The 27,446-nt window shown below is 39.8% G+C and overlaps 1 protein-coding gene across 1 annotated transcript; it reads left to right on the top strand.

The window, feature by feature from the left end:
• Nucleotides 1-921: 921 nt before the first annotated feature.
• On the top strand, nt 922-27,446 carry cdh5 (cadherin 5). Its single transcript, XM_026354590.1, has 15 exons — nt 922-1,798; nt 9,544-9,783; nt 10,075-10,357; nt 10,686-10,808; nt 10,937-11,104; nt 11,225-11,406; nt 12,593-12,697; nt 12,806-12,948; nt 13,044-13,177; nt 13,977-14,086; nt 14,710-14,812; nt 18,129-18,259; nt 18,411-18,525; nt 22,046-22,178; nt 22,883-27,446. The coding sequence occupies exons 1-15, from the start codon at nt 1,796-1,798 to the stop codon at nt 23,265-23,267; spliced, it is 2,358 nt and encodes a 785-aa protein (XP_026210375.1). The 5' UTR covers nt 922-1,795; the 3' UTR covers nt 23,268-27,446.

Genomic DNA, 27,446 nt, shown 5'->3' with positions numbered 1-27,446 from the left:
TTTTAATATTTGTGATGCACCATATTTTTTAAATGAATGATGATCTGCATTCATTCAAGGGAAAGTGAAACTAAAGCACGGTCACCTTAGAGCAAAAGGACCAGGGTTCATATTCTTTCTGGATCTTTACCAAAAGCTGCAAGAGACTGAATCCAACCATACTTTGTTAATAATGTTGGAGTCACAGATGTGGATGTAAGAGGAGAGACTGTACACACAGCGACTACAATTAGGGAGGCAGACGCTAAGTAAATGTTGATTTAGTCATGCCGACGTATGGCAATGCTGCTCCCAGCCGTCATGAAAATATTGTATGTAGAGCTGAACTGAAAGTGCAAACAAGAGATTGAGCAAACAGAGAGAATGAGAAGTTAGGGAGGGAAAGTGAGAGTGGGGGGGGGGGGGGGGGGGATGGAAGTGAAAAAGAAAAGGAGGAGTGCTGTCGCCACAGGAGAGGTTTCATAAAAACACACAGCCGACTTTGCTGTCCAATTCGCCAAATTACTGACGACCGACTCGCCCCCTGAAGAGAAGAGGAGGGGGGTGAGGTAGATGGAGTGTGTGTGTGTGTGTGTGTGTGTGTGTTTGTGTCTGTGTGTGTGTGGCGGGGCATCCCTCTCATCTCATTTACCGGCTTAGACAAGATCTCTCTGTCAGATACACTCACACACACACAGTCACCAGCCAAACTCAGCCCCCTGAAATATTTACTAGCCTCATGTGGGGAAATCTCCACGGATTATCCCCAATAACCTGTTTAACTTAATCCTTATCTCTCACACATGAATAATAAATCTCTTCCCCCACTCTCTGTCTCTCTCCCACTCCCTGAGCAGGACGGAGAAGTAACGCCTCTCTCACCTTACTCTCAATCACCCTCCCTCCCTTCTCCTCTCTCACACACTCACTCCATCTGCTTCATGAACATGAGCCGACTGCTTTCTCTGCTTCTCCGAGCGTCTTTGAGCTGTTTTGACATATGTGCTCCCTCACTGCTTCTCTCCCCTTCTTTCTTTTTCTTTCTGTCCTTCCACCAATCTCATACCTCTCCGTACCTCGGGCTCTCTCTGTATTGCCTCTAGTACAGGAAAAGGAGCGGTAGCAGGGAGCACCAGAGAAGAAGACTGACCACAATAACAGGAAAAGGAAGTGGGCTGTGACCTGTGTGAGATAGGAAAGCGGTTGGACAGCTGCGGTTCAACACTTTTGGTAGCTGGATGACAAAACCACATCAGAGGCAGCAGGAAGAAAAAGAGCAAGAGAGACCTGTTGGAGTCTCACCTGAGGAAAAAGCCTTAATAACCTGAGGAAGGAAACAGGAGGATAAAAGCCTTTAACATTTGTAGGAAAAGGACGGAAATTTCCAAACTGAACTAAAATTTGTTTGATTCTTAGACAGTCTGTCAGGGGTACTTCATCCCTCGAGAGAGATCACCTAATACTTCAGCATCACAGACTTTATTATCTGCTCCACAATGCAGAAAAGGATTTGTACCTGGTGAAAGAGCAAGACATCCCTGCCTGCACAAGAACACCTGCTGCTCTCTTTTCACATCGGAAAAAACCAGCTGACGAAAAGCAGAGGCAGACAGCGAGCCAGTAGGTGGTTTTACCCTCTGTCGAGCTTACGACCACCTACCAGCTACTAATCTCCAACACAACCTGCCAAATTAGTTAAGCAAAACCACAGTTTCAGAGAGCAGGGGGCACCTTTAAGGATCCAGGCTTCAATTTGTACCACAACAAAGGTCTCACCACCCGTTAAGCTTCACCTTTGCTCGGACCATCCATCCAAATGGTAAGTTTTCTGTTTTTGTGTTGAAAGAATGTCGTGTCTGATTAGTAAAGGCTAAACTAGAGAAGAAACGACTGCACAGGTGGAGTCTTTCTGTTCAGTGATTCAGAGTGTGGATATAGATTTCCTTCTGATTACTGAGCAGCAGCAGAAAATGTAACCCAGATCCCTTGAAAATGCTCCAGGCTCCTTTCCCAGTCACTCCAGGGTGAAATGCTTTTGAATATCGGACAAACTGTCTTGAAATTGGTACATAAATAACTCAAAATGATGGTTATGACCACTTTTAGGACGAGCTGTCACTGTTCACATATGCTATGCATATGATCTCAGACAGCTCAGAGTAGATTTGAATGCTGTAATTGAGCTCGGTTCTCCCCCAGAGGGTGGACTGTCATTCCTGAAGACAGACGGCTGTGACCATTAAGACGATGCAGGATGATCTGTGGACAGAGCGGAGAAAAAAAAAAAACGAAACAAAAAGTAAATCCATCAGGAGGTTTCACATTGAGAAAGAAACATATTTCCATCACAGCTGTCAAGTTGATGTGTGGTTATAAAGGATTAATGAGGCGCATTTAATATTCGAAAGTCGCAAAGATCATGTCAGTCGAGTTGTGTCAGTTTGTCAGCTGCAGACTTCACAGCGATATAAGATCGTGTTTCATAACAATCCATCGTATGTGAAACAGTAAAAGAAGGAATAGACAGTTACAACATGATCTTAATACAACAAACATTGTTTTAGAGGTTATTCACACAATTCCTGCTGCAGTTGGTGGTCTAGTTTGTCTGGATTTCATTACACCACCAAGCGTTGTGATGGTTACTTTGTGGTTCTGGATCCGTGGCCCAGGGTGACAGAGGTGATTTGATTTGGTTGTTTTGCCAAAAGCAGTTGATGCAACTAAAGGCAGTGGTCTAATTCCTGGATAGGGATAATTCTTAGGGGGGCCATCTGGGAGACTTCACTCTCCCACACACACACACACACACACACACACACACACACACACTCATGATTAGAGCCATTCATTCTTTCAGATATATGTCAGAGTGGTTGACAGGCTGTCCAGCTGTGCGATGTTGGCTCAGCTGAAGTCACTGATTACTACTGAAAGACCCAGTTTTATTTTCAGTGACTACAACACAATTCACCTTGTATTCGAGCATGTTTTTTTACAGCCTATCATAAACTAACATACAGTATGACATATATTATAGCTGGCATTACGATCGGCAACGTGTAAATGGGTAAAAAGAATTCATGTTAATGAGAAAATAAATGTATTTGAAGTCGAATCTGATCAGTTCACAGCTCTGTGTCATTCAATATGCTGCAAACTGAGCTTTATTTATTCATATATGACACAAAGTCAACACTTACACTAACACAGATCTTTGAGAACAAATCTGTGTTAAATGAATCTACTTTAACAATATTTACAGTAATTACTTGGTGATTTAATATTTTAGCTATTTAAGCAGTGTAAATCATATTTGAACTTTATGCCTTCAGCAGAGACGGGGGTCGATAGCTGAGCCAAAACCAATGTAGATAACAAAATAAGCTTTAAATTCTTTTCAGATAGCTGTTGGACATTACTGTCAGATTTGATCATTCATAACTGATTCAATGTCATAGAATTAACTGGAATGAGCATGAATTAACTATTTGACCCGACATGAGTGTGTGTGTGTGTGTGTGTTGTGTGAGTAGTAGCAGTTCGTGGTGTGACTTTCTGGTGGACAGATTGCTAGAAGCTGCTCTGTGATTAAACCTATTTTAATCTCAGACAAAACCGACACACAGCACACTACTCAGCAGCCAAACATCACAGCTTTGAAGCTGTAAAAATCACTTTCTGTGCCATTTATACATAAATAAACCAACTCCTGATTTTAGGGTAATGAAAAGTAAGCTGAACTGTGTCAAAGAAACTATTTTGACACAGATTTTTTTATGTAACGAGATTAAAAGAGTGAAGTTTTACTAGAGCTCATAAGGGTTGATGCTTCATAAGAAAATAATGGATCAAATAAACCGTATAGTTATGGATTTGTTGCTCCAGGCCTCGTATATTATATTAAAAATGCAGCATTAAATTGTCAAATTTCAAAAAGGTTCTTCCTCTGGGGATTATTACTGTAGTACATTTCATGGTAGTCAGCTTGTTCCATTATGCAGCAGGCTATCATAAATTGGCAAAGGTGGTGCCAGATAAAAGCTTGAGTCACAGTATAATCATATTTAATATGGTTCATCCTCTGGAGAGAAGGATTGACCTTAAACTTCACAGCTATCAATCCAGTTAATGTAGTATCCTCTTAAAAATGTCTTGTGGATGACTGGCATTGACCTAAAATGGAAAAACATGAAGACACTTTATATATTATCTGCTGAAATCTCATGTTGTGTAGCCCCACAGAGCCGACAGTCAAGTTCAGGTGGTCTTCAAAGAGCTTTGAGACTAGTTCTCTGAGGAACATCCACTGTAAATACCAATCAGAGTAGTTGTTGAGACTTTTTGTACCAACATATTGAAAACATGAATACACTAACTTATACATTAATCATTATACTTATCCATTAGTCTGCTCAAACTTTATCAAATATAAAGAGCAGCTAAGTGCTTATTTTGCTCTTTAATCAGAAGTGGTAGCAGGTACAGGTAATATTCTCCACGTTGTTATTACAATATATCTGTGAGAGTGGATGAAAATAGCATTTAGCAAGTACATTTGTGAGTTCAGGCTGGGGGAAGCAGTAAGTAGTAAGTGTGGCAGTAAATGTACATGATGTACCTCATAGTTTTTTGAATTGCACATTAAAGACTGATTACACATTCCAACATGTGATCTACTAAGTGTCAAAATATGATGCACGGACTAAAGGCAACACGAATTTCTGGTCGTTTCACAGATTTCATCATCGAGGACAAAACCAAAGTGCACTTCTACCATTAAAACACAGAAACAACACAACTTGTGCCACAACTTTAACAACCCTTCAGCGACCGCCAGGATTATGAAGTCTTGTTGACTCGTTTCTGTGCTTTAGCCTTTGGTAGACTGAAACTAGGTCAGACCTGTCTGCCAGTCACAAAACATCCCCGAGAATGACAACTGTATCTCTGCGTCTGTCTGTTTCTGCTTCAGCGTCACACTCACACTCTCTCTTGCCTGCGGACAATGTACAGATGTAATTAGAGATATTCCTGGATGTTATTTATTCTCCATACCTCTGAAATATGCCTTTGATAAATGAGACAGTGAATAACTTTATATATAATCCTGAAGTAGAATTTGTTTGCAGGACGCTTGCCATCGAGTGGAAAATTTAAACAGTGATTATCATAAAAAACAGAAGGTATATAAATAAACATCTAAATCGTAAATGTGCTTCTTAGGCTCTTTTTGCCATGTTCCCTGCCTCAGTTATAGTCTCTATAGGTTTAAAAGTAGCAGTGAAGTGGATTTAAGTTGTGAGTGGTTAAACTGGGTGTACTGCCTTGTTTATTCTGCTTGACGTCTTTCGAGGTGCCAAACATGCTTTTAAGGTGAGGAAGAGAGGTGAAGAAGAAAAAGTGAGAAAAAGGAAAGAGAGGCAGAGATAGACTATATGGAAAAACAAGATGCACTTTTCACCTTGAGAGATTCAACTCCTCTACCAGAGACTTAAAGAAGTTTAGGAGGACAAAGTGAATGAAAGAACAAGCAAGACGGATGAAGAACAAGTGGAAGAAGGAGAGAAGCAGAACGTGTGAGGCAGCAAAACGGAGGAAGACGGAGAAACCAAACCAATGAATGAACAAACTTAGACTTATTTGGACATAATTGGAGACAGTCATACAGTTAGAAGCAGCTGAATACCAGGAAGGGTGTGTCCACTCACTAATGATGACGGTTCATTAACAGACCCGACGGCATTTCCCAGAAGGCATTGTGTTTACACTTCCTGTTGCTGATAAAAGGGGAGAAGTGAGATGCTGTCTCCTGATGGAGGAAATGCGATTTTTAAAAAAAGCCTAAAACTGATTCGTCATCACAGACGTACAGTAACTCTGATTTAGTGAGTAGAACCCAGTCATAGGATGTTGCTGAGTATGTCTGAGTTTAGCTGGGTTCTGAGTGAAACACTATCTCAAGTGTGTTCTTTTCATAATACAAATATTTTAACATTAGTATCCCAGGACAGGCAAAACCCAAATTTGTCATAACATCATCAATTATTAATACAATAGAAAAGAATTCACTACTACAAGGCTTTGGTGGAGTTCTGGGTTTCGTGAACGTGATGAAATTGAGACAATCTCACATTTTCAGTGCTCACATACACTTCAAATGTCCCACATCCCGGCTCACTGTAATTATCTGTTTGTTTTGGTGTCTGATTTGTGGTTTTTACAAAGGTTTCCTCTCATTATTTGTTTTTCTGTTGTGGTTCTCTTGCCACAACCGTGCCCACAGTAAGTACACTAAGATGAAGTGAACAAGCAGTAATGGTTAGGATTTGGTTTTACTCACAGCACTCTTGCTTCAGCTGGAGTTAACTCATGCTTAAAAATACATTTAGATGACAAAACTGTGTCTTTAAAAGATAAAATACTGAACACCTTTAGTTATTTATCAGTAAGAGCTAGATGACACAGTGTTTATTAGTTTTGGAAAGAGTTATGCTTTGTATTTATTCATATTGTTTCTACGCTCACGTGTTAATTTTGAAACCTCTCCTAGTTCTTTTAAAACAAACGTTTGCATTTCATTCCTTTCAAAGCTGACCTGAGGCTCATTTACAACAAGGTTGTTCTCAACATTTAGATAACACAGAGTGTGCTTGCTTGGTTTTCTTTCCTAAAAGTCATTTTAAAATTTCTTTCTGCAGGATGGTATTTTTGGAAGCAGGGGACGAGGACGTACACGAACACAGAGTGACTCCTTTGTTTGTCCAGGACGTACTAAGAGGAAGCATTTAGACTGATGCACAGTTAAAGTTTAGTAGAGGGAGAAAGACACTACGGGAATTAATGAGTAGCAATGTCTCCATTTTAACTGTATGTATTAAGATTAAATGAGATTTAAACTACCTTCATGGTAACTATTGAAAGAGCTGGAATGATTCAAATATTTCTCATTCCTTATTCTGTGACTGGTAATTAAGTCCAATTCTGGTATTCCCCTGGATTGTTGACATTGACTATTGTCTAAATGATTAGGCTAAAACAACTCTTCAGAACCAATTTGTTTTACCTAAGCATTAGATTCAGACTTGTGCATATCATTTAATAACAGACAGAGACAAGCACCTACATCTTTCAAGGAGTAGATGTAAAAACCTATATTTGAATTTTCTGAGCAGGAACAAGGCTATGAAATAAAAGAAAGTCAGCAGAAAGTGAGATTAAAGTGTCAGGAAGTGGAAAAACAAATATTTATTGGCACATGTCCTATTAGAACCATTCACACCATTCAGATGTTGACATTAATAAAAGACGGTGCACTTCTGTTTAATTAATTTAGTCCCGAAAGGAAACTAAACAATGAAAATCACAAGAGAAGACAATAAGAAACAAAAAACAGCAGCATGTGATGTAAAGGCCAAAAAAATAAAATACCGTTGAATCTTTATTTGAGCTGATTTGTGGGGAGCCGTGTGAAGAGGTCAGGCGAGGTCAGCAGAATGTGAGATTAGGCCATTAGAGGGAGACGACTTTGTGCTTGTATAATCCCTTCATCATAATCTCTCTTTCTCCCTCCCTACTGCTAATGGCTGGAAGACAATAAGATGCTCTAATCTGTCTACTGGGATGGCACAGGGCTGCGCTGAGATATTTACTGGAGTACAGAGCACATATAGATTAAAATGTTTTGAAGATTATTTCCCTGACATTTCTGCTTTATTAGATAGAGCCGAGCAGAGCGAGACAGGGGCGATGGGGGATACGGAGAGACAGTAAAGAAAGAGCAGGAGAAAAGGCTCAAGTTTACTATCCGCTGGTGTTTGTGTGCTTTATACATGCTTTATATTATGGTTAAATAGTGCAAAAATGGCTTGGAGACAGGAACAAATGATGCAAGACAGTGAAATGGTTTCCATCTTGTAATAGTCCCACAACCATAAATCAGATTGGGTGCCAGTTTGGTTTAAATTTAAGGGGAATTCCACCAAATTTCTACTTTAATATGAGTTATTCTCTTGGATTAGAGCCGATTATTGTGTATTAGTGAACAGTGGTGGAGCCTGGAGACTAAATAGTGAATGGTTTGACACCACAATAATGATGTATGATGCAACACGCCACTGATGTGGTGAGAAGCTTTTTTAGTTTATTCAGCCTTTGTACTCAGCTGCGTCAACATAAAGAGAGTTTCTAAAGTTGGAGCCAAGCTGTTTTTTTTTCTGCTAGCTCCACCAGAAGGAAATATCTCTATGTTTATTAAATGAAAGGCATATTCATGGCACCCAGAGGATGAATCATACAATCATTGCTTTAGTTTAAAAGTCTGAATTGCCATGAAATGTGTTGTGTCTCTTGGCTTTTCCTGTAGTCCCTTCATTAGGTCAACAATTCTAAACATCCAATTCTTTGGATTATCTGCTGTATAATATGTCTCACTTCTTTACAATGAGCATGACAGCTAGCGGCACAAAGCCTCTAATTGGCTGTAGACTGTAGAAGTCATTCCTCTGTGTTTCTATGCACAGCATTCAGATAGTACAATAATACATAAAAATAAAGCAAGAGTTTGTGTTGACAGTGACAAAATACACTTTGAATAATAAACCTGTAAGTTTAAAAGCTTATCTGATGTCCCAACCCTGCTCAGCTGTTTGTGATAAAGTGGATTGTGTGTTTGCACTTATTTTTTTTGGCCAGTTCATCGCACGCTCTTGCCAGGTGATACTCCATCGATCCAGTTTTAATATTTTGCTGATAGCTGCATTTGTTTGTTTTTCCTGAGCCCTGTCGTGATGTCGTGCAGCTAAAAAAACGGAGGCTATGTGGCTAAAAACATTTCTAATGCCAGGATGTGATTGTATTTTACTTGGGTTCTGTTGTAATCTCAGACATCAATCAAGAATTGATGTCTGCCGCAGTGCGTTACACCTAAACACGTTCTTTTCCACAGTTTGATGTGCTGTGTTAAAGAGAAATAAATCTGAAATCCTAAATGTCAAACAGTCCCTTTATGGAAAATGGCCGTTTTAAAAAGACTGACATCCTAAGTGGCTTTAATGTCAGCTACTCTCTCCATCTCAGACCGTTTCTCTCTCTCTGTCTCTCTATCATGCCACACCAGTGGGTCAGGACCTAAAATGGGTCACAGACCTATGTTTAATAGATCCCCATATGGCCTCAATAGTGATATGCTTTCAGCCCGTGTCCCATGATGAGAGGCTAAATGTTTCATTTGGGTCCCAGGCTGAAAAGGTTTAAGAGCCCTGGTCCTAAATGATAGCTAGACCTCAGGCTCAGTGGCGGGCTGTAACGGGACAGAGGGTCCTTGGCCTTCACTCTGAGTCTCACCCTGGCACAGTCAAGGGGTCTGTCCATAGCTGATAAGTGGTTTTAATGTGATCTCCTCTCTCCTTTTTCTGCTCCCTCTCTCCTCTCTCATTTCCTCTCTCTGCCTCCACACATCTCTAATTCCTGTCTCGCCTACTCCTTCTCTCGCTCCTATTTCTCCTTTTACCCTGCACTTCCCTCATTCCTCCCTCCTCTTTCCCCTATCTCTTCCCGTTCTAGATGATGGCTTGGCTCCAGCTGTGGACTACTGGACTCATGGTTACTATGGTCTTCTCCGTCTTTGCCAACATTGCCGAGAACTCTGGAGTTCCTGTTGTTGAAGGAGAGAAAAGAGGTCCAGTTGAGATTGTGAGGAAAGAGTCTCATCCAATCCTTGTCAGGAAGAAGAGAGATTGGATCTGGAACTCTCTGTATGTGGAGGAAGAGAAACCTGCACCCATCCCCTACAAGATCGGACAAGTAAGTTAACGTCAGGATTTTAATGTCACTGCTCACAACTAAAACAATCAGACAAGCATCCTGCTTCTACAGTTTAAATCCTTCCCATGGCTGCTGGAAGGAAAAGCTAATTGGTATTTTTGTCACTTCTATTCAGTTTGATGCAATATGCCAAGAATCTGGGCGTTTACTTGTTGCTAACATCACTCAGAATATCTGATTTTGTCACAATAAGTTAATTTGTACACATTTGTAGGAAGCATGTGGAGTCCTAATTTAAACTGGCTCTATGTTTCTATTCTTCTTCTCTAGCTGAAGTCAAACCTGAGAGTGGATGTGAAGATATTTGAAATAGCAGGTGAAGGAGCAAACACCATCTTTAAAGTGGATAAGAAAGGAGGAGACCTGTTTGTAACCAGCGCTCTGAACCGAGAGGAGAAGAGCTCATACAATTTGACTGCCAGGATGTATGATGGCAATCACAGGCTGATAGAGGATTCGGGAGAATTTGTTGTTCTGGTGACGGATATCAATGACAACATCCCAGTTTTCCCCCAAACATACAATGGATCCATAATGGAGAGGTCAATGTTAGGTGAGTAGTGTTTCATCAGGTTGAATAATTACTTATACGTCCACAACTCAACTCATTTTAAAGGAAGTAAATTACCAATCAAAGTGTAATTCAAGTGATAATTTAGAATAAAAATAGACTTGACTGTAAAAAGTCCTGGAAAAATGAAACATAATGTTAACACCTGTCACAATCATTAGCACATTCCTCTGTAAAAGAAAAAGGCACGTTGGGGAGTGTTATGTAAAACATTCTCAGCACATAATCAGAATGCATCAATCAAATGAAGCAGCTGTGACGTCCAAAATACATTACAGTATTAATATTAATATTAACCTTCTTTATTTAGGAACTAAAGTAGTCCAGGTAATGGCAACAGACGCAGATGACCCCACCACTGCTAATGGAGAGCTCAGGTATTCTTTGACCCATGCTGGAGACACTTCAGCCTTCGATATCGACAGCACCACAGGTGGGTTCCACATGACTGTTACCCTGCAGGAACGTTCTTCCTCATTCATTCATTCGGTAGATGTGCACGTTATTTGTACTTGGAAATGAGCCAGATCTGACCTTAACTGACCTTGTCTTGTCTTGCAGGTTTGATCAGCTGCAAGACAAACAAACTGGACCGGGAAACCAAGAGTGAGTATGTGGTTGTGGTCCAAGCTCAGGACATGAGAGGAATGGCCTCTGGGAGCACAGCCACCACCTCTGTCACCATCACCATCACAGATGTCAATGACAACACAGCGTATTTCCCTCAAAGTAAGAAGGAAGGTTCCAAACTGCAAATAAAACATTCCTGTAATAATCACAATATGTTTTTATTTTCAAGAACAAAAAAATAGATTAACGTCTTCTGTTTTTTATCTCTTTTGTCTGCAGAGGTATATACACTGGAGGTTCGAGAGGACCACAAGTTGACAGAGAAGATCGGAACTCTGGGGCTGATGGACAGAGATCAGATTCAAAACAAAGAACCCATCGTCACCATTCAAGGTGAAAACAGCAGAGTGTTTAATGTTGAACTCAATCCTAACAAGGACGCCAACCTCATGCTCAGACAGGTAAGCATCTGATGAATACACTAAATCTTTAAAACCTTTTTTAAATTTTTAAATAAGCCGTTAGATTCCGTTTAGTTTTAGTAGTAATACTGATAAAAACTTACTTAGTGTGTTTTTTTGTGATACTGAGTGAAGCAGTGGTTCTCCACCTCTTTGCTTCTTTGCTTCCCTGGTTTATTCCAGCAGGTTTACTTGACTGCTTTGTGCTCTTCAGATAAAGTATTTAGGACATCAGAGAGCTGAAAATGTATTCTAATGAAGTAAGCTCGCTACTAGCTTGTATCCGCATGGCCTGGAACTCCACCACACTTTTCTCTCTGCTCAATTCACCCCTCAGCTCTGCATCCCCTCTCATCTTCCTCACTGGCTGTGTTTACATGTACAGAGTAAGCCGGATATCGGCCACACTACAGTTAAGGTCTTATTCTTGTTAAGCTGTTTACACATGGCTTTTATACACCGTGAATATCCATGTCATCATGAATAATCCAGTTAAGAGAATATTCCTGTCTACCTGTGGTGTCCCACCTACAGATAAAACAGTCTGCCAGGAAAAAATGTTGAACTCAACAGTGGGCTGTTTCTAATACAGGGGAAGGAAATGATAATCCCAGCAGAAATGTGACAGTAAGCATCGCTTGCTGCCGAATATTTGTTGACATCAAAGCGCACTTGCAACACTATGCAAGTCTCAATTTGTGTAGATGGTGAAAAAGTGAAAGGAAAGAAGTAGTTTCATGCTGCAGTGCCGTGTTTAACAAGGGGGAAAAGTTGGCATTTTACTGTGCCTCTTATACCCAGAGTGAGGTTGTTTAAGCTGAGTTGTGACATTTAGAGCCTTTTTACACCTGGTATCAACAGGTGAACAGGAGTAAATGTACTGAGGGTGAAGATAAAGCAAGAGGCACATCACAACAAAGGTGCAAATGCACTGTGTCCCCAGTGCAAAGACAGGATGTATGTGGACATATGTGCGATTTTGAGGATTTATCCAAATGTGGAACAGAATAACTTCAACAAGTCAACTAAATAAAAAGTAAATTTAGATCCAAAGTGCATTTTTTCAATAAGAGGACATGACAAAAGTGTGTGATTTTAATGTGTGAAGCATTTATTAAATGTTAAATAACAAAAACACAATCAATAAAACACAAACAGTATTTATTTTTTGTATGTCTTTCCCCAGGTTCTGGACTACGAGACAACTAACAGCTACACTTTCAACGTCAATGTCCGAGAAAACCTACAGTTTCCTCCTGACAACATGAACACAGGTTCCACCACAGCTGTGGTAAACATCAGTTTTTAAGTCTTCTAAACAAGTTTAGTCACAGTTTCAATGCGTTCAAATCTGTATTTGTATTTACAGAATGTGTTTCAAATGCTTTCAAACTGACAGGTAAACGTTAAGGTGTTAGATGTGGATGAGCCCCCAGTTTTCTCCAAATCCATCTACACATTCACTGTGATGGAAGAACAGATTTTGAACAACATAGGAACCGTCACAGCTAGGGATCCTGACAAAGACAACAAGACCATATGGTACAAACTTGCTCAAACTTGCCGTGCTAATAAGTTGCTTCTAATAGTACATGGTGGTTGTTAAACTGATTTCTTCCTCTCCCTCTTTACTGTAGGTACACCATATTAGACAAGGACTGTCCTTTCAGTATCAACCCTCTCACAGGTCAGCTGTCTCTCCTGAAGAAACTGGATAGAGAGACGAAGGCCACACACATGTTTCAAGTTAAGGCACAGGAGGAGCCAAGTGGTACGTCACACACGAATTGCACGGGTTCATTAATCCTGTTTCTTTTACACAATAGAGCTTCACATATAAATGAGAACCATGTGTGTACAGAGAGGGAGTTAGTCCAAAAAGACACTGGGTTTTCTTGTTGTTCACTCAGCAGCTCCTCTGGATTTACTGAGGGATGGCAGTGTAAGACATTAACAGGGATTTTTACAGATTTTACACTGTGCACTAACACCTGGTCGACCCACACAGGATAGAGAGAGTAAGCAGCAAAATCACATTAGTGGCTTTCTTTGTTCACTTGCAGCCTCCAAACCAAACTCTGTATTTTTAGACCAGCAATGAATGAAACCGAATGATCTATTTTAGTGGCTTGTCACAATGTTTAAGCAACACAATGGTCCCCTGAGCTTGACAAGGTGCTCGATATACAGTACATGTACTGTACTAAAGATAGTTTCAATACCTCAGTACAAGAGACCAGAAACAGACTCACACATTTATCAAAAAAGGATGAATACTCAAAAAGAAGATGTTCAACAAACAGATCACAAATAGAAATCATTTCAGTCACTTGACCTTAATCAGCTCCAGAAAGAACAGAGCTGCACATACAGTATATGATCAGTATCATCACCAATCACTGTCAGCTGATGAATGAATGTGAAGTGACAGAAATGGAAAGAAAAGTCAAGGAAACAAGAAAGTATGGTTTAACATGTATCATGTAGCCCCACTTAAAGTCCCAGTTTTTACTTGATGGTTTGTTTTGCTCATGCTGTACATTAAGGACAAATCATTCTCTCCTCTCTAGGTTTGGAGTCATTTGTTAAAGTTAACATTAAAGTTCAAGACATCAATGACTGCAAGCCCGAGCTGATGGCAGATGAACTCTTCGTCTGTGAGAACGACAAGAGAAATACAGTAAGAGAAACAACTGTACAGACACAGAGTTTACAAGTGTTTACTACAACAACTGGGAGTTGTTGGGCAAAAACGATGTGGAGTTTAAAGTCTTCGTTATGAAATTTTACGAAAACACCACAATATGCCAGCATGAAAAAAGACATTGTTTGTACAAGGAAAGTGAACGGTAACTAGAGTGCATTTAAAGAGGTGCACAGCAATAACACACACACACACAAACACAGATTCATGCAAGGTCAGCATATCCTGAACGAGCTGCTACATGGATAAAAACCTGCACACAGAGGTACAGCTACGGAGGGAAGTTAAATGCATGACTAGATTTAGCTCTTATTTAAACTGCACTGTAAGTAGTTCAGTAGTAGTTTTTATTTTAATTGAATTATTTAAACCCAGTCTGAATGACTAACCCTAACAATAACCAGTGTTTGGAAAGATGTAAGAACGTAATTTACTACACATAAAGTGTTACAGTGCCTTAATTGGATTGCAAATTGCATCTTGGTAATTGTTCTAATCTCATAAATAAGATATAGTGTACACATTTAAATTGCATATGCAGCAAATGCAATTTGTGTCCAGCATGGATATAAATGTGTTTCTGTGCTGTCTTTCCTCAGGTCGTAGGAACCGTGAGAGGGACAGATAAAGACGAACAGCAGGCTTTCTTTTCTTTCAGGCTGGCCAGTGAGAGCTCCAACTTCTCCATCCTAGACTACGGCAGTAAGTGTTTGTGTGCACGGAGCACATATTTACCTTTCTTTTCATGGTTGTTGCTCTAAACAGGACTCAGAGGAGGCACTGGCCTCGGCACTTGTTGCTATGCAACTACTGAAACGCCATTTGAAGCGCAGTGCTTTGTTGCTGAAATTTGAAATTATTTTAACTTCTCAGAGCAGGCTTTGGTTCTCCCAGCCAGACAGGGGATTTTGAGAGCCTGTCTGGGACCATAAGTGCTGTCTAGAATGCACAACAGCAAACACTGAAAGTAATGAGAGCAAGTAGCTCAGTGGACGCAAAGTCAACTCTGTTTGTATTCTGAACTCATCCAAGTAAAGGATGTTAAAGAACATGGCATTAGTGGGGTGCATTTTACAATAAAGTCATGGAAAATGGTACCAGGAAAATTGTAGGGAGCCATATTAGTGTACCGACTCAATATAGCAGCACTCTGCATCTGCACAGCAGTGCTTTAAGGCAAATGCTAATCTCTACATGCTCGACGATAACATGCTGACATTTACTGTATTCACCATAGTGTAGCCTGTTAGCATGCTGGCGTTCAATACCACTAAATGGGAAGTATAGCTTTAGCCGAGGGGAATGTCAGTAGTTCTGTAGGTTATAAAAGAAAGTGTTGTACAAATGAAAAAATTCACATGCTAACGGTTCTAAATGAATAGTGTTTGATGACCAGAAGGTTTCTTTTTTATTCAAAGCATCTGGTGCCATCTGGTAGTGAACATGTAGGAGTTAATGTCAGCTCAAATAAACAAACTGTGACATAGACGATGGTGTAAAGGCCTAAAGAGACATTTTCTTTGATCCAGACATTGATATTTAGGAAAAGGTTGGTGTTCTGTTACGTCAGATTTAAGCTTATTTAGGTTATTCAGCTTAGAACACAAAATGGTAAAACAGTTTTCATCATTTTTTATCATCACATATTCTTATAATACATGGAAGCCTTAGGGAAAGTGTTACCAACTGTTCTAGTCAAATATTAAAAGTCTGAATAGATGAAAGCCTTAGGTAGTGAGATGAAAGTTTTAGGTGAGGTGTTACTATTTAATTTAAGTGAAACTTGAAACATACTGAAAGGAAGATAAACAGACAGGGAAAAAAGGCATGAACTTACCTCATCCATTTCCTCTCTGCTCATGCCTGGAGGGTTTGACATGTTGAAGCAATGGAGAAAAGGAAGAGGCAGATGGAGGAGAGCAAAAGGAAAGACAGATGAGACAGGGGTGGAAGAAAAGATGAAAGAAGGTAGGAGGAAGAGACTGGGATTAAGGGAGACAGGTGATATTAAAGTGCTAAAAGGAGGAGAGGAGGCAAACAGAAAGGAGAGAGGATAATGATGAGGGATAAACAAGAGAACAAAAGGAGGGATGAAAAGACAAATAGGGCTGAATGAAAATGTGAGAAGAATGACAAATATTAAAAGACAGATGGGAAATGATATAAAAACAAAAAGAATGGAAAAGGAAAGAAGAAGAAATGGAGGAGAGGAAACAAAGAAGACAGAAGGACAATGAATGAAAGATGACATAACGGCGGTCAGATGAGGACATGATGAAAGACGAAACGATCATCATCATCAGAGGAGGAGGAGGAGAAGAGAAACACAGGATGATAGCACAGAGACAAAGCTTGGGCTGGGGTTCGAATGCTGGCTGTGGGGGTCCTTACTCTCTGCCTGCCTTTGTACCTTGTATCTCACTTGGAAGTCGTTTTGAATAAAAGTGTCTGCCAAACGACTAAATGTAAAGGGCTGAGAGTGGAGAGGAAAGAGATGAGTGGAAGGAGGAAGAAGGAGGATGAAAGGTTTATGAGTGGAAGAGAAGAGCAGTGACTGCAGGTCAGGGGAGGACAGAAAGGCTAATAGGAGAGGAGACTAGAGAAGGGATTTGGATATTTGTTGGATAAGTGCTGGTTGTCTTTGTGACCTTCTGTTCTCCCCCTGTGGCTCCCCAAAAATCATCTGACAGCACCTCACACCACTTAACTCACAAACACGGCTTACACACTCAGACGTGCAACAAGAGCTGCAAAGTGAGGGCTTTTTAAATATTTATTGACCACCAGCTCTTTCAAACTTGCAAAAAAACAAGCATGCTTTCATTACGGACTCTAAGAGAGACACACACACTCTCCAGCAGTCGGTGTAACCTCGCCGTGAAGTGACAGGACTCGGTGTTCAGACCAGGCGGCTACATGAAGCTCAGTGCATTAATACCACGACAGACAAGAGAGAGGAAGAGGAAAGAAAACAAAGAGATGAAGAGAGAATAGGGCTAATGAGATGCAGGAGCAGAGAGATGGAGAGAACAAAAGAAACACAGAAAGGACAGTGAGACAAATACGGGAGTCCAGAGAGGCAGGAAAGAGATGAATTCAAACAGAGAAGGAGCAAGGAGACGATAGAGATGGGGGAGAAGATGAAGGCAGGACAGAAGCTGTTTCATCTTTTATTCAGTTACTTAAGGCGTTACTGCGCCCATGTCCTCCCATTCACACACCTTCAGTGACTTCATGTTGTCTTGTGGAAGTTTTACGCCTGGAGTCCAGAGGAATTAAGTATTTGTGAAGTGACCAGTTGTCCAGTTGATAGATCATCAGCTTATCACTGGAACAACTCAAATATTTTTTCAGTAACAGGTGTGGCCTGTTTTCATTAGAGATACTGATTTCTTTTGTTGTTAGGTAAATTGTCCTTTAATGAAAACAGATCTAATAGAGAAAACACAAAACTTTAAAAATGAAGCTTGTTCAGTAAACACACAGAAATGCTTTATGCTAGTATATTGAAACGTTGCTTCAGTCTTTATCAGTCTTAATCAGTTCACATTATAATACTTGGAGACCTCTGAAGGGCGGAATATGAAACGTCTCATGAGTCATGACGGATAAAATCATTGACTGTTTCTGAGATTTACTCCTTTCACAAGCCCAATATGTGCAAATGTCAGCAACACCCGTGTTGTTTTTATTTAAACTTAAACTCGCTTAAATCAAAGCACATGTTTCTCTGTCTGAGAGTTTGACGGCGTGCGTCTAGGTATTCAGAGGGGTCTCTTCCTGCCATTGTATTCACTGAAATTCCTCCAGCAGTGGGATATTGTGGAGAAAGGTTCTCCCCATCGTCTTAGCAGGAAATCTCTGCCTGCCAGGGATTTGACTAATGATCGTATTGTTGTTCAGGTTTGCAGAGAAGACATTGCTTTACTGTGCTCAGTCTTGTTTTACATTAATGTTCTTTTGGACTTTTAACTAAATCTGTAATTTTGTATACTCACTGTTATTTGTCTTTGTGCAGACGGCACAGCCAACATCTTGGTGAAACAGGGCCCGTTCAGCGTGGATGACCCCAAGGATTACAGCGTGGATGTGCGCATCAGTGATGGAGGACGGCCCCCCCTGGCCACTGTCACCACACTTCAAATTAAGGTCTGTGTGTGAGCAAAATGCTTAACTGCTTGAGATCATTTCAGCACAGAAACCTAAATAACTAAAAACAGCACGTCTTTCTTTATTTTAAAGTTGAGATGGACAGGAATTAAATGACTGTGTTAATAATTGATTGTACTGTCCCATGTAGTCATGTCGGTGTAATTCCAAGCGAGAGCAAATAGTGTGTAAAGCGGCTGCACAGAAGATGGGTGTGAGCGTTCACGCCCTGGTAGCCATTCTACTCTGCATACTGACCATATTGGGTAGGTTCAACTGTTTTCTACATTTCTTCACTTCCTTACTTTCCCCTTTCGTTCTTTTCTGCTCTCATTGTCGACTTCTCTGGTGAAAACGCTCATTGCTGAGGTTTTCTGCACAGCACTTCTCAGAGATCACCTGTAGGGTTTATATTAGGGTGGAGATAATCTATTTTATCTTCCTAAGAGCCAAATGATAGGGTACGCACATCCTAACACATTCTGAGATGCATCAACTAAAGGAGACATTTTCCCAAAGAGTGCATGAAGACATTTTCTTTTTTGGGAGGTTTTTCATCTTCACGTGCACCTTAAAGGAATTCTCCATGGATCCTACACATCAAAGTTTGTTTACAGATGTTGGAGAGTGCTACTGCATATGTCAAAAAAAAAAAAAAAAAACCTTTTGAGGGTCCATAGAGAAAGAGGCATACAATCTGATAAATTGCCTCAAGTGATGTAATTTGAGTCAGCATCACTTGGAGCTGAAGCACGTGAAGTAAACTGAAGCCTCAAGTGGTGAGGTTGAGAGAAGTGAGCTAATCAGACTGCTCCTACATGAGGTTGCAGCCTACATGTGCAGCTACCAGCATAACATACGCAGAATAATGACCAAGCTCTCTGTCATTATAAGGCATTGTGGGTGCGGGTGTGGGTGTGCACAATTCCAAATCATAAAGTGCTTATATCTCAGTGGAAAGTCTAAATGTAGAGAAGAAGGTGCTGTGTGTCACAGTAAACAATCTCTTCTGACTATAAATCAAACAGGTGTCTTTGCTGAGACTTCCAAACTACTATAACACTAATGTAATGCAGATGTGGTTTTGCAGAATTATTTTGTAGTGATGTTGAATGGTTTCCAAGCTGAACATGTTTTTGCTGACCTACTTTAATCTTTCGTCGCCAGTTTGTCGGTGTAGTTTGTTAGTGCAGTCAGAGGTGTAAGAGATAACTTAGAGTTTTACTTTCCAGTTTTTAAACACTGCGACTCTTATGTTTTGCAGTTGGAAACAGGAAATCAGTTGGAAATAAACAAATAACATGTTTGGAAAATGAAGCGTATTCCAGATGTGTCAATAATAAAACGCGTCACCTTCTGTGTGGCTCCAAGTTTTGTTTTAGAGAAGAGAAAAAGAAAACGTTGAATTGAGTTTTACTTGTCTTGGCCGTTTTACAGTCTGACAACAAACAGGTGCAAAAGACCCACAGAATTTTTTATTCTTGGAGAAGATGGTATGATAGAAACAAAAAGCCCGCTCTGAGTGATTGAGGCGTGTGCACAGCTTCACTTGCCCTTGCTTTGTGATAAATAAGACTTGTGTTTTGTGGGGAACTTTTCTCCTCCTGGTGTTGTTGGTTTTATGAATAATGTAGCAGCAGATGTGGAAATAAAGCCTGCAGTTGTGAGCTCAATATTCTCTTTGATACCGTCGCCCCCTGCTCCTTTTTTCTGGGGAAAAAGAGACACTTGTCATGTTGGATGAGAGGCACGCCGGAGATAGTTGGCCAAACAAGATGGATGGGGGATGAGAAGTGCTGAGAGAGAAAGGGAAAGTGAGAAAGAACTTAAAGATGAAGAAGGGTGGAGGAGTGACAGCGGTAAAAAAAAAGAAAAGCTTACATCTAGACTTAGATTTGGAGAGAGGTGAAAGAGGCAGACAGACACGAAGCGAGTGAGACGGAGAAGTGAGGTGGAAGGAGACCAAGTGAGCTACAGACGGAGACAGAAGGAGGTTAAAGAAGACAGACGCAGACGTGGAGAATTGTGGGAAAGGAAAGGAAGCAGAAGAATAGAGTGGTAATGATGAGAGTTTATCAGCTCTTTAGGTGCCGTCTGCTTATCAAACACCGCCAAACACTCAACCTATTAACTATTAATACACTCCTTCACTATCGTGCCTTTTCCCCTTCAAATCTTTCCTTCGTCTCTCTCTTCCTCGTTCTCTTTCCCTCTGGGTCTCTCTCTCTCTCTCTGCTCCCTCTTTTCCTCTTTCTGTCTCTCTTTCTCTTTATCAAACAGCCGCAACGCAGGCCAGATTAACTATTTAATGCACTCGTCATTATCTGCCAGGGCCCAAAGCAATTTACAGCGCTCCCCATTCACAGACGCATTTTCTCACAAGAAGTTGGGTTTGACACACGAAAAGACATTTTTCTCAGTGGTTTTTTTATCCATAAGAAAAGAAAAGAGCTTCTACTTTGTTTTCTCTTTTCTCGTCCCTCTAAGTCTGATATCTCCAGAGCTTATTAAACTGCAGAGCATATGTTGTAAAAGATTAATCTGTTGGTTTCCCATGCAAACTTAAATTAGTCCCGCTCGCCCTCAACTAAAAGGCATGGCTAATGCTGCCTGCCCGCTGAGAGACGAAGAGGTTCATATCGGGACTGAGGCTCGAGGCCTAATCTAATGTCAAACGTATCCTTCCTCTCCTCCTTTTCTTGTAGTCTGTCTTCTGCTTGCTCAGATTTCTCCCTTCTCTGACATGTCTTCCTTTTCCCAGTTGTTTGTTTCTGGTTTCCTTGTGTTCTTTATATCTTTCTTTTTTCAGATTGCGTTTTAGTCTCTTTATACAAAATTTAACATACTCTCATCGTCTTATAAATCACATTTGACCTTATCAGTTTCCTTTAAGCTTAGACCTTAAATTATGATGTTGCTTTGATGCTACGTTGATTACAGCTACAAAGATTTGGGAGCTACTAATCTGAACGTAGGCTGAGTCAGCTCCAGTGTTGGTGTTGGCATCAGGGCTAAAAGCATCATTCACAGTCTCATCCAACGCTGCTCTCATCACTTGTGCCTCTTCCATCGTTACTTCAAGAGTCATAAAAACAAGTCTCCAGTTTCTGAAGTCTGAGACTTTTTACTCTTTCACAGTTTATTTTTCCAGCCTTTCTTTCACATTCCTCCCATCTTGTTTTCTCATGCTCATTTCCTCTTCCTCTCTTGTAGTGACTGAATCTTTTGTCCTGTTTTTTGTGCTCCCCTTTCTTTTTTCTCCTCTCTGTTCAGAGCTGGTGTCTGTCTGTGTCTGTCGGAGGAGATTCGTTTGAGGTTTTCTTGCTTGGGGCGAACGTCTTAGACACCTTTAACCATTCACTCCTCATTTTCTCCCCTCAATCCAGCTCGGGTTTCTCGTCTCCTAGTTAGTGCTCCACTTTCCTCACTTCTTTCCTGCCCCCATTCGTATTCTGTCTTATGTTTTGTGGCCTAATTTTCTCTCCTGTTTTTAAATTCATAGAACTGTTGGTCTAACATAAAAGGTGGGGGGATAATCTCTCTGCATCTGTGTTCTACTTTGTCTTCAGCTTTTAACCAATTTTAATTTTGCCAACAGATGAGACAGGCAACAAAGGGGGGTGGGGGGGTACTTTACAGCTTTTACACATGACATTAATATTATTATTATTATTACTGTTCTTCATTTACTTGACCTTTTGTTTGCAGCTTTAATCTTGCAAAGTCAGACTGCACAGTGCAACGCCTATATTTTCTAAATAAACTGTCCTCTGTTGTGTTTTTCAGTCATAGTGATTCTGTTTGTGATGAGGAAACGCTACCAGAAGGACTCTCTGGCCACCATGAAGAACAGCGGGGAGATCCATGAGCAGCTGGTCACATATGACGAGGAGGGAGGAGGGGAGATGGACACTAACGGGTATGCAGATGAAAACAAACCCAGTTTAGTTAGTTCTATAATGCACGTTATTCTTTGGTCACATCAATAACTTCAGTGGGAACTCAATTTATTTATTACAAAAATGAGATCACAATCTGAGCTGCTAAATGTAAATATTCATCTGTACATTAATATTTCTGTTTATATTGCCTCATCTTTATAGTAACTTTGATTAGTAATACGTTTTACATTTATTTTATTACCTCTGGTTTCAATTTCTTTATGTATCAACACTAAAAAATATTAACTTTCCTCATGTGCAACGTTCATCTTCTTTTTTGGATCCTTCAATTTTCTGACCCACTTTATCCAAATGATACGATTAAACATTAATCTCATCTCAATCTAATCCATTCATATTTAAATAGTATTAAAACCACATATAATCATATATATCTATATTAACTGCAACATATGTTGTCAAGGATAAGCTGATGACTTGATTAAAATTATGAACAACCCTATTAAAAACACTTTTATGTGTCCTACCTTCTAGTTTTGAAAAATGATTCCTTATTTGTTGCATCCAGGACAAATTCTGTCAGACATAACATGACTGATGTGTTTGCAACTCAAAAAATTCATTCATCACCTCCTAAAAACAAACATTACATTTGAATATTCTCAGAGGAGGAGTTTATCAGCTTGTAGTTAATTAACATTTTTATTCCACTCTATTTTAGCTATGATGTCTCGATCCTCACTTCTGCTTGCAATGATGGCTCCCTGCTCCGCCACCCGGATCACCATCCCCTTCCTTCCCTTTATGCCATGGTCCAGAAGCCCCCTCACCACCCTCCACCCACTGCATGCAAGGGCGACATGGCTGCAATGATCGAGGTGAAGAAAGATGAGGCAGACCACGACAGAGACGGTTTCCCGTATGACACTCTCCACATCTACGGCTACGAGGGACCGGAGTCTTTAGCCGGAAGTCTGAGCTCTCTGGAAAGTTCCTCCACTGGATCGAACTTGGATTACGACTTCCTGAGTGAATGGGGGCCGAGGTTCAGGACCTTGGCTGAGCTGTATGGAGTGGATGGACCTGACTACTACCACCAATACTGATGCAGAACTTCATGCATGATGCCAAAATGCACACAAACGCATACATATGTTGAAAACAGCCATAAAATACGCTCACACATTGCCAAAAGCATGCAAGAAATATACATTCACATAAACACAGAGCCAGGATTTGATGCTGGACATGGAGTGTGTCAAAAGAGCAGACGGGCCATGTTCTCCAAAGACTTCTCCAGCTTCTGAAAACAGAATCAGAGCACTCTTGTTTTCAGCGTCAACTAACTTTGGCGATCAAGTGTAATTGATTGAGTCTGTTAGTCTGTTGTAAAGAAAGCAACTCCAGGACATGTCATTATAGAAGAAACTGAAAAGTACTAATGTCACAGATTTTCAAGAACAAGAATTGTGGGTGACAGTGTGAGAGCCACATTATGTGGATGCATTTTATTGATTTATTGATTGTTTATTGATTTGAGACTTTTTTCATATTTTTTCTACAGTGTTTTTGGCCTCTTCAAACTTTAATGCTTCTATTTTGTTATTTGACAAAAGGGCCTCAGAGATGGTGAGAACAAGGTGAATTGTGATCTGAAGCTGATGATTTGATTTGTAAAAATGATCATTTGAAGGGTTCATTGTTTGAGGTGAAAACAAAAACAAACTTTGAGCAGTCGAGAATTTTAACTCAAAGAGAGTCGAAGTGTTTGATCACAGCGAGGTTCCAGTTTTGTTTTCTTCATCTGAAATACTAAAAAGGATGATCTTTAAGGAAAGTTGAGCTTTGAAAAACCCACAGTGTTCATCAGGCTGTGATGTCTAGCCAGTTATTTTCTAAACTGCCCACGTTCTCATAACATGCAGTTACTTATTTACTATGTTTTTCTTAATGCAATCTTGCAGTGAGCCATGGCATCGGATGTTAAAGAGTTCAGATTGTGTATAAAAGGTTCATGATTTTTAGCACTGTTAGCTTTTCCAGCCTTGAACAACCTTTTTCCTCCTTGTGTTTTCTGAAACCAACCATCAGATATAAATGAGGAGTCATTTTATAAGTGAGTCATTTTGTCCATTTTCCCAGTTATCTCCTGCTCTGGGGAGAAAAAAAGACAATAGACAGACAGACTCACACATAGGAAATGGCAGTACTGCTGCTCAGACACAATTACAGCGTGTTCCCAGGTTTTATTTGACAGAACCCATCATCACAGTTATTGTTGAGATGAAAGCCCGATTCTCAGAGGTCTCCTAGATTCAGACAACTCAGGAAACGTAGAGTAGCAGAAGCAGCTAGTTGGACAGCTGTGATGACTCCGAGGTGGCTTTAATAACTTTAACCTTTCGTCCCTTTTGGCTGCTATCAGGTCATAAAGTCTCTCATCCAAAAATGGACAATCTCTAGACATTTATTTGCATATTTTTATTGTGATTCTGAAACAAAAAGGCAACAGACTGCTCATGCATATGAAAGCTTAGCTCACTTAGACTGGAACTACTGTAACTATTCATTATCTGTTGGTAATAATAAGACAGCGTTTCAAAGCCTTTATGATTTATTGTAGGACTGAATGAAGAGTTTGCGTTTCATTAGTAGTTCATCAGTAGCATCATTTATTTAGTAACTATCTTAAAGACTGAAGAGTGAAAGGATAATCAACACAGAATCTTATGGTTATCCAAAATCAACACACTCCTTCGAGCCACACCAAAGTCCTCTTTGTTTTTTATGGATTACGGCTGCAACCAATTCTTATTTTCTTTCATTATTTTTTTATTAAAAATTTTTTTTTCTTTGAAATGTGAGAAACAGTAGATTATGAGTCTAAAATTCAAAGTAGTTGAATTTAAAATGACGTAAGATATTAAAATAGAGCAAAAGAATCTTGACAAGTGACTCAAACAGTTAATCAATAATCAAAACCCACTATTGTCACAAATTATTTGGGTTTCATTGTCCTTAGTAGTGACTTAAGTGAAAGATGCCTTTATGAAGATAAATGATAAAGAAAACTACAGTATTTGTCACTTTAAAGTCACTTTTCCTGATTGTGAAATAATACCCATCGCTGTTAATAGTCGTAATGATGTGAGCGTGTTTGGGAACGGTGTTGCTGCCACACAGTCATATTCCTTCAGGACAGTCTGTTAAATGTATTTTAAATCCAATATAGAGAATTTAGTTTATTTACTCTTCTGTTTATTCTGTTTTGTTTGGACTTGAACTTATTTCCTTAAAACTTTTGCCTGCCTGGAATGCCGTATGATAAACAGCAGACACAATAGCTGGAAGCCTTCTCAATGCTTTCCTGTTGGGTTCATATATATACTTAGAGCAGCCAGTTCCTCCGCCTCAGTCTCAGTCTTTATCTCGTTCTCCTGCGCTCCTTGTTTGCTTCACCATATTTCTCCCACACTGTATTTCTCTCCTCATCCTTTAATCAGCTAAACCAAACAGTGGAGTGAACTTCCTGTCCATCTGGGGGTTTGTGCCCGCCCCTTCCTGTCACTGTTATCTCTCCCATGAGCCAACACATTGTGCTCGCTTCCTGTTAGCCCAGCTTGGGAAACAACCTTGGAGAGGAAAAGGGAGCAAGTGGGATGAAGTAGGGGGTTAACAAGAAAGAAAGATGAGGAGAACAATGTAGAGCAATGATGGGTTTTTCAGCTGAGCAGAACAAAGCATCACTTTGCACATGTAAGTGTTATCCTGGCATCTTTACGAAGCAGCGCAGTCTGTCAAACCCACAGCTGCAGCTTTATATTTGTAGTAGGCAGGTTTTCACCATGGTGGCATGATGTGGCACCAAGAGGAAAAAATGAGAACATTTAGTCGCTTTTTATGCATCTTTTGTTATTATATTTTTACATTTGAAGAGTTTGCACTGATGATTTAATTCAAGTCAGTTTGTGAAAAGAAGACACGTATAAAGTCCTTTGGTTGCATTTATTCAGCTCTAAAAGTCATGTCTCCATTCATTGAACAAACCATGACTTAGTTTCGTGGCAGCCATTTTTGTTGTGGAAGCAGGCTCTTCAGACCTGTAGCTCTCAAGGAAACAGTATTAAACTTGTTCTTTTTTTTTGTATTGGTTTGTGTACTGTATTATCACCATTATCGTAATTACAGCTTTTATTTTTAACAACTGGGTATGTGAAAAAAAAAAAAATCAGCATCCTGTAGCAGATAGAGGTGCTCTATTATCTCCTAACAGCAATAAGTGTTGGGTGTACTTTGGTGAGAAAAAGACATTTGGAGCCGTAGATGAGGAAATTTGCCAACAATTCTTGCCAGCAGTGATTTCAGTGTGATCAGCTCTGTTCCAAAACTCAGCGTGTCTAAAAGAGTCATTCATAGAGTACACTGCCACAACATGAAGCATGACGTTAATCACAGGCAAGGTTTAATGTTGTTATAAGGTTTAAAGTTAATGTCATCGCCTCAGATTATGACCACCTTGAACATTTCTAAAACACTTCTGGAGTTATTTCCCGACAAACAAACCTACTATGTAACAGTGATTTCATTTTTATTTATTGATGTTCAGTGGTTGTATGAATTGGACTCAAACAGCAAAAATGAATCTCTCAGGTTGGGATTCAGACACACAAACAGTTGTTTAACCTCTTATCTGTACCAATTTATTGCTCATAAATGGATATTACAGTAATTTAACTGTTATCCATCTGTGTATCCTATGTGTTACTGAGGCAGTGAAATTTAAATGAAATGTAAATATGAAAAAATGTGCCTAACAGGGATTTTTTTCTGGCCTCACGTGGATTATTTTCTGCCTAAACTAACTGTATTAGAGGATTTTAAACTTGACATGAACTCTTTTTAGCTCTGTAAAAAGTGAAACTAGGTTAATTTTCTACAAATGAAACATGATGCATGAATGACGGCCTGAGTGAAGATGATTTTCTGTTTATGTGTCTATTTGTGTGTTTACTGTGTGTTTGTGTGTGTTAGTGATTGTACCAATGTACATACACACAAATCAAACGTATAAAAGAACAACAACATAGATATACATTTTTTTAATGTGTAAATACACTAAAGGTGTTAAGGAAGGAGAAACGTGCCTTTATTCTTTAAAAAATACTGTAATTCATTTTTTGATGGTGAACACAATGTTTTCTATATTGTTTTTATGGTGTATAGCAACTACTTTTTATTACCTGACCTTTTTGTAAGTGTAGAATTAAAATAAACACTCAAAGATG

Source organism: Anabas testudineus, chromosome 15 (genome assembly GCF_900324465.2).
Source record: "Anabas testudineus chromosome 15, fAnaTes1.2, whole genome shotgun sequence".
Classification (NCBI taxonomy): domain Eukaryota; kingdom Metazoa; phylum Chordata; class Actinopteri; order Anabantiformes; family Anabantidae; genus Anabas; species Anabas testudineus.
The sequence above is the reverse complement of the archived record's forward strand: the minus strand, read 5'-3'. Positions and strand labels throughout refer to the sequence as shown.